Here is an 8,735-nt window from a genome sequence, read left to right as displayed (position 1 = left end):
TCATTAGATGGTGACATGTAAAACTTTCAGACTATCAATCCTAGAACAACAAAAAAAGGAAAAACACAGTATTAGCGAATTGCCAGGAAGCTAAAATGGCTTTATTTTGAAATAAATTGTTATATTCAAGCTTTTTTTCCCCAAATACTCAGTGAAAAATATAAGTTTGTAATAAGCACTAATTCACAATACCTGTTTTCACAATAAAGATGTTTTACTGCATATATGAAATATACATGGAATGTGCAAAATCTTCTTATATCTATATATAGCTTAAAGATTCTGAATTTGCAAAAATCTACAGTTTGTCTTTTCAAGTTCATTTTTATCATGAGCATCAGGAACACATCTCTGTTTTAGTTAGCTACTAGCTCTCCCCACATGAATAATCTTGGGTAACAGATTAAATATGCATGCATTTATTTTCAGAGCATAAACACTTAATAGTCATATGTATGTGCAATTAAATGTATACATAAATTTAGTGTTAAAATTGTTGCTTTTTGTCCACAGTACATCCAGTTTTTTCAAAAACTATTTAAAATGACTTCAAAATCATCGTAAGCTCAAACAACAAAACTACCGGTACACATCATCAGGTTGTGCTCGCTTTTACTTCATGCATATTCAAGTTTGCTCACCTTCGTATGTCCCATCTGGTGAAAATTTTCACACATTCTACTTTAAGCGGCAACTCATTGGAACACCTTGAAAATTTAAAAACCTATATATAAATTTATAGATTTATGTACTGTAAACTTAGTTTTTTCCCATTCCATAGGGTCATAATTCCATGGAATAACATTTTCTCTTTTATCTGCTGGAAAAATATGGATTGCTATTTTATGTCTTTATTACACATTAAGTCCACTGTGACCAATTTCAGCAGAAACTTTAGTGACCTGATGTACATATAAGTGAAAATGAAACTTATGAGCTAGGAGTAGCAATTCGAAAGAATATTTGAGAAATTTTGATTTTTAGGTCACTCGAGTCTTCAGGTGACCTATTGCTATTGGGGTTTGTCCGCCATGCTTTGTTCGTTAACATTTGAACATTTTCAGCTTCTGATGACTGGAACTGCTGAACCATTTTCAACCAATTTTGGCAATAGCATCTATGAGTAAAGGAGAAATTGTGAATTTCATGGTCCCTGCCCCCCCCCCCCCCCCCCCCCCCCGACTTGAGGAGTAGGGCTAAAATATTCAAAATTAAGGACCCTCTCCACACTCCACCCTAATTTCAGGGTACTTTTGTGTAGTTAGACTGACCCATCATTTGATATAGAAATAGAATATATTGTAATCTGCACGGCATAACACAATTAAAAATAAATCCAAGTTTTCTAAACATTATATTAGACCAAGATAGAGTAGTTGAAAACTTTATTTGCATGTATTTTCTCCATTTTAGTAAGCAAAAGAAAATTTTTTCTATAATTACTTCATTATCTTTGAAGATTTTTTTCTGGATAAAAAAGGCACGCTCCCTTATATCAAAAATGAATTAGTTAATTTCAAAATATCCTCCTTTACGCTATATAATTTTCTCAAAGTCCAAAAAACATTTTTCATCAGTGTATAGAGGGTCCTTAATGCAATCTTTAAAAATCTTTTTTACTCCTGGAACCAAGCAGTCAAACTGTTGGCATGATTGTTAAGCACTGAGCCCTCTACCAAAATTTTGAAATTCATGAAACCAGGGTTGGGGTTGTGTTGTTAGGATGGGGCTCTTTACATCATATGATGAAAATGCATTGTTTCTTTAAAATTCTTCTGATGAGGCTGAAAATCTTAAGTGCATATAAAATATAGATATCATGAGCGAGGGTGTTTCTTCCAAAATTGTAAAATTTATGGCCCCTGAGACTGGGGTTCTGTAGTTTGGGCGAGGCTCTATCATGATCATTTATGGGAATTTTTCGTCAAATTTAAGAGAAGTTATGTTTTAATCTAAAGCACTGTTGTCTTCTTATGTTTGGTGATAGTGATGGGAGTGTAGATAGCACTTTCATATGCAGGCAAATTACAGAGTTGTTGCAGATTACCTACCTAACTATTTTGATTATCCCTGATGAGCTTATTTCTCTTGTTTCTGTTTAAAAAATCGTTCTCCAAGCCATGAGGCTCCTAAGGCTGGGAGCTAATGTACCCAGTTTCTGTGGTGCTAAGTGGATGAGAGTCATTGACTCCCCCTGGATGGGACACCGGTCAATCGCCTGTTACATCCCAGCGTAGCCGGTATACCCATTTCAGCTGGGTGAATTGAGACAATGCAGATTAAAGTGCCTTGTCTAAGGACACAACATACAAGTGCCCATGGTGGGACTTGAACCAGCGACCTTTGGGTAATTGCCCAACACCCATGATCACTGACCCATGTGCTAGCGCTCCACTTGTTTCTGTTTTCTTAGCATTATTTTATTATCCTTTCCCATTCTATGAATCCCTTACAGGGTTGTATTTTCTCCTGCTGGTAACTGTTATTAAGGCCCTTAATTGGGCCTCTTTTTAGTACATTGCATGCCTAACCTTTTATAAAAATTCAAAACAGATGCACAAATTTTATGCATCTTGGTATAATCTACCTGTGTACCAGGTATTATTGAAATCGGACAAAACTGTACAAGAACCATTTTAAAAGAATTCAACAGAAGGATCACACATGGGCCTCACTTTTCATAGCAATCAAATATGGATATGCAGAACTTTATTTGTATCTTTGAAAAGTCTACTTGTGCATCAAGTATCACTGAAATTGGGTTAAAATTGTGGAAGGAGTATTGTCTACAAACATTTAACTATTGCATAAGATGATAACAGACGAGAGCTAAAAACAGCTTAATCAGTGTGCAGACAAATTGATTCATGAAAGATTTGTCATTGAATGCAGACCGATACCTTGTTTAAGAAAAGTTTTTTTATGGAAAAAAAATGTGCAGTTAAAAGTACATGTAATTATCGGAATACTCCACACTGTGCATCACATATACAATGTACACTGTACTTGTAGGGAAGTAATTTAATACAAGGCCCTGCAATTTTCTTGAGAAATGCAAGCGCCAAGTTTGACTATTTATATTATTTTACAAGCATCTTAAACTTCAAGTAGGTCATGGCTACACAAGTAAGAGGCATCTATTGCACAAACATTGAATCATTGAACATTTCTTGTTCTGAAGAGAGCCAACTTGTAGGAATTTAAGGTGAATCATTCTTTAGCTATATCCCATAACTCTTGGAATAGACTAGTAATATATATTTTTTTAAAGATCAAAATGCAGTATTTCATTGCAACATTGTTAATATTTTATGGTCCTTTTCAGCAAAACATTTTAAAGGTCGCCCAAGGACCAACTGCCAGCATTCCATATACTTCATGAAATCGCTGAGTTATACATCATCTAAAACAGTGCAGTATTTCATAACTTTATAAGTCTACTGGTCAAAGACCAGACTATAGGTGTCATTTCATCTGTAAACATCTTTTTAAAATGCTACACCTTCTAGTTTTGATCCAGTTTCAAAACCAAAATTGGTACACAAGTAGACTACACCAAGAATACTGTTGCCATGGTTACTACTGGTAAAACAGAAGTTACATTCTTTCAAAATGCTACTCTTCCTACAGCTTAGGTCCTAATTTTAATAAAACCTGCCATACAAAGTAGGTTATTCCATATTGTATCTTTTTTTTTTTCATTTCAAAGACTATACCAAAGTTACCAGGGTACATAGTTCTCTTTACTGGTTAAGAATTTTATGGTGTTGCTATGGCTATTAAATGTTAAAATATGAATTTTTGGCAGTCCACTCCAAAACTTGTACCAAGTTTAGAAAAAAACATCAGAATATCTGATTCTGTATATTTAAAAGATAAAGGTTAAGGTTCTCCTCTATTAACAAGTATCAGTAAACCCAGTAGAGCTTATGGGTTTTTTTTGGGGGGGGGGGGGGGGGGGAGAAGGGGGCAGTGGCAAACTAATTACTTTCAGTACTCCACTGTCCATCAGTGGTTTAGAAGTCCTTATGCTTTCTGATCTGTAATTGCTATTCCTTCTCCAAATGCTACTCTTCACATCTTACCATTAAGATGTAAACACCTGAGTTAATGAAGTTAGTACATATACTTTGAAGACAGTCTTTCTTGCTAACTGGTTATTTTTTTTTTTTCCAGTCAGGCATTTTAGGAAACAAACAATGACAGGATTTCATGTTCCTTTTTATTAAAACATAACCTTTCAACATTTTATATCAAGAAATACAAAATATTTCTTAAATGCCCAGATACATGTAAAATGAGTCTACACTATTCCTAACTCTAGGAAAATACAGTTTCATTTAATGCACCACATTTGAACATTTTTGACAAATTTGACAGTACTTACTTGGTCCCACATTTCACAATGTTAAATTTTTATCATTTAGATGTGATAGTCACAAGCACTAAAATTCCTCTGCATACCTGTAAAATGGGACTTTATTAACTGATTTTTGTACTTTGGTTCTCAGATGAAGACCAAAATGTCAAAAATTGAAACACATGTACACATTCATTCATTCATCAGCTGTAAAGAAATCCTTTAAAAATTCTGCCATTGATGACTATGCAAGTCTTTGCATAACAATGGCCATTGACCCAAACAGGTGACATTTCAGGAGACAGCTGCTAAGGAAGTTTTTATACATTGCAAAAAATTTTGTCGTTTTATTACAAGCGCATTGAAATATTTTTTTTTTATTTTCAATGCAACTTATTATTGACAGTGTACTGTAGATGCATCTAGAGAGGCTAGACAAAATTCTCACCCCTTCCTCTTTTATACCAAGCATACAATCAACACAACTTTTACAGAATACATGATTAAACATTTAATGCATAAATGTTATTGAAAAAGGAAAGACATTGTGGTACACCATGTTTTCACAAATATTGTGCTTTAATAGATATCAACAATAAGTGTATAATAATATAACAAAAACATTTAAAAATAACCTAATATTTTCATGAACTAAAAAGTTATGAGATCAATTTGATAATTTTTTTCTTATTTTGTAATTTTTTTTTCCAATAAAAAAAATCATAAAAAATATATGAATTTGAAGAAAAAATAATAATGCCATGATTTCATGAACACAAAGTAAATGGCACATATTTGCTGCACATTGAAGTGACTAAATCCACTCTTTCCCTTTTCAATGCAAAATTCTTAACATCTTCAGACAGAAAGAGATCTTTTTTCTTAATTCATTTATTTTAAAAACCTTTTATAATTACCATAATTACTATCCCCCGATTCCCTTTCTAAAACCAGAATTTGATCACTAGATCTCTTCCTGCATCCTGTAGTGCGAGGAAAGACAAACATGTATAGCATCGATCAAACTGTAGTAAAATATCTTTAAAGTTAAATCTTCAAGGGAAAAAAATCCCACCCAATTTTTTTTAAAAATGCATTTAATAATATTATCTTTATGCCGTTTTCCATTTTTATAAAATATAATAATATGCTTAAACTCGCCTTCAAATTGATTCCTAAAAAAATTGTAAAAAATTGTTAGAGCTATCAGCTGGATTTCTTCGTCATTTTTAACATTTCTTTTTTTAAATGTTCATTTTCCTTTTTGAGTTTTTCTTGTTCCGCCTCTAGTTTTCGCACCACGTCCATATCAACAAACTCCTCGCCGCCGCTGCTCAATGAACCGGAACTTTCGTCAGCTGTATCATTGTTGCGTCTATTGCGTCGCTCCAATCGCCTCTGCAGTCTGTCCAATTTAGTCTCCATCTCGATGTAATCCTTAATTAATTCGTCCTTGCTCATTTTCTGCAATCTCTCTGCGTGCATATTATCGTAGGTCTCCTCAAATTCTTTCTCCAAAAATTCTTCCTCCTCTGAATACATTTCTTCCGACGAGTCACTCGTGGATCCGCTCCCGTCGATCGATTCCCGAGAATTATTTCGATTGAGTAATCCATCATCAATATTTGGATCCGCCTTTCCGTGATCTTCCATTAGAAACTGGGTTGTATTATAAGGCGCTACCGGGTGGCCACTTGCAAACGCCTCCTCACGTTTCTGGTTTGCTCGCTGCGTTTCCCTCTCTTCCAATTCACGGCGCTCATTCCAGCTCAATTTTTCGTACGGCTTCCACTTTCGGTGATGTTTTCCACCCTTCAGCCGTCTCCTCCTTTTCTTTTTCTCTGCTGAATCACAATGGTTGTCCGACTCGCTCCCTTCGAGTGCCTCACTATTGTTTTCTATCCCCAGGGGCTCCACACGAGTGTCTTTTCTTTGTTGACATTCACGGGGGCTACCATTTTCCCTTAAAACGGAGGCCGAGTCCGACGTAGTATGGAAAATAATTTCATCTGAGCTAATATTAAAACTGTCACCCTGCACTTGGCCCACTATCATACTTGTAATACCTTTCATTGACATAATCTGCAGTCCTATATATGTCGCTTCTAAATATAGTTTGGAAAATATCAAACATTATACTATCGTGGATCTCAGAGATTTCGTTGTCCGTATGACAACTAATAGCAAATCGGCAACCCCGTTATTTATACTAGAACTGCATTGTATTTCTACGCCTCAAAATATAGGTCCATTGGCAAATACTTCAACGAATATATAAAGAATTCGGGGTAATCGTCTGTTGAATCTTTATTAATTGTGTTTATTTAAACAAAATCTCATGGGCAAAACCAATGACACATTAAAATAAAGCAATTCAAAGCTAAAGTATAAGAATTCGGAGGATGTGGTATTTATCATTGAAAGAAAGTAGTTCCATTTTTTTTTTACCTCGGAGGAATATCAAAAAGGCCCATCACTCTAATTTCCTCTAAATAATTTTGCAATCTTCTAAGAAGGGGGTGGATCAAACATACATGCTAGATTTTTTTTGCAAGTTATAATGACATACGTACAGAATGTATTTCCTACATTCGTTTCTATAAAGGGGTTCCGAACGCGGGTGGAGGTACTTCCCGTTCAATAGGCTAATTGAAGAATCTTAAATAAAATCTGTCCCAAGTAGAACTTCTTACAAGTAGATTTTGCATGTCAAGAATATTTGTAAAATACCCGTTACTCATAGCACTGACCATGGGGGGGGCTTGGTTTCAGAATTGTGCATTTTGTGTATTGTGTGTTTTTCTATGTCTCTCTAAATATACTGATTATAATAAAAATGGAAACTGCTGAAATTCGCAGTTTTAAAAAAACAAATCGTATTTCAGTGTACATAAAAAGAGACTTTTAAAAAATCGTATTTCAGTGTACTTAAAAAAGAGAAGAAACTTACAACCCCTTCCAAATTCCATTGTCTTGTGCTCGGATTATATTCAGAGTCATTTACCATATAAATAGAGAAACTGAGCACTTTGTAAAAAGTGAGTGATCAATTGTGACTTTGCCACACAGCGTGCTTCTTTGAATTCTATGGAAGGTAAATTTCATGCAGCTCCTTTAAAGTGATGCCAATTTGAGGCTTTATGATATCTTTCTTTCCCATTTTTACAGTAACAATATAAACAACCAGAATCTGGAAATGCGACGGTGTGAACCTAAATCAAAACTAAAGTTACAAACGGACATGATGATCGAATTCGAATATGATAAAAAAAATACTCCTGTACACTATTTTGCATGATATAAGACATGGGGCAGTTCCTTAAACGCCTTCAATGTGGTAAAAAAAAATCAAAAGCGGTTAGGGAAGGAAGTTGGGGAGGGGTGGCTGGGTGGGCTTTCCAACAAAGTGCCCAGTTTCTCTATTTATACGGTAAATGATTCTAAATAGAATCCGAGCATAAGACTATGTGAATTTGGAAAGGGGTTGTAATTTTTTCCCCTTTCCCCCTCAAAATAATCCTTACCCGCCCAGCATTTTCTATTTAAAAAAAAAAAAATTGAGGAAGAATGGGAATGGTCTGATTGTGACGTAAGATTTATTTATAGATTATATTACTTGAATGAGAAATTAAAAATCATGCTGATGGAATTATCAAGCATTTGAATCAATGTAGATTTTATAACCCAATAAAATGACAGGAAAACCAACACAGTACCTATTTGTGGAAGTATTCTCTTCTGAACGTAGTTGAAAAAAATAGGCCTATTAAGAAAAATTTCCTGATTCATGGATCGACATAGTCATGCTTTACGTATATTTTCGTTTTGATGACGTGTCTGTGTTCAATTGAAAAAATACCTAAGACCCCCCCCCCCTCCCACCTTTTTTTAATATACAGGATCGATGGACCTAAAACAGTGAATGTTAAATTATGTACTAATATCTATTACATATTATGAATAGAATAATACTCAATACTGCGTTACACGATGCCCCATTGTGCCTTCTATCAGATTTATGGATTTAAATTAAAGCATAAATTTAAATGTGAAATATACATTGTATGAAGTCTTGTCTTATGGCATATACTTGTATACTGATTTAGATACTACACCAGTAATATTCCGTTCAGATTTAGAAGAACCATTCCCCGGCCCTTTGTAACACTATCTAAATCTATTCATTGATTTCTTAATGTGGAAGCAGTACACGTGAATATCTGCCGATAGATTGTCCAGGCACGTAGTAAAATTTCGGTTTGGTGGACAGAGTAATGGAGGAAGGAAAAACCCCTTCTATGTTATATTTTGTTGAGGGGGGGGGCTGTCCCCCGGTTCCTACGGGTCTGTCGTTATATATAGACGGTATAGTTTA

The 8,735-nt window shown here is 34.7% G+C and overlaps 1 protein-coding gene across 1 annotated transcript; it reads right to left on the bottom strand.

The window, feature by feature from the left end:
- Nucleotides 1–4,205: 4,205 nt before the first annotated feature.
- LOC133183156 (protein HEXIM1-like) lies at nucleotides 4,206–6,546 on the bottom strand. Its single transcript, XM_061318111.1, has one exon. It carries the CDS (start codon nucleotides 6,437–6,439, stop codon nucleotides 5,567–5,569), a length of 873 nt encoding a protein of 290 aa, XP_061174095.1. The 5' UTR covers nucleotides 6,440–6,546; the 3' UTR covers nucleotides 4,206–5,566.
- Nucleotides 6,547–8,735: the final 2,189 nt, after the last annotated feature.

Source organism: Saccostrea echinata, unplaced genomic scaffold, assembly GCF_033153115.1.
Source record: "Saccostrea echinata isolate AGI-Se365-2 ecotype Australia unplaced genomic scaffold, CSIRO_AGI_Sech_v1 ptg000001l, whole genome shotgun sequence".
Classification (NCBI taxonomy): domain Eukaryota; kingdom Metazoa; phylum Mollusca; class Bivalvia; order Ostreida; family Ostreidae; genus Saccostrea; species Saccostrea echinata.
Note: the sequence above shows the minus strand (reverse complement) of the source record. Positions and strands in the feature narration are given on the sequence as shown.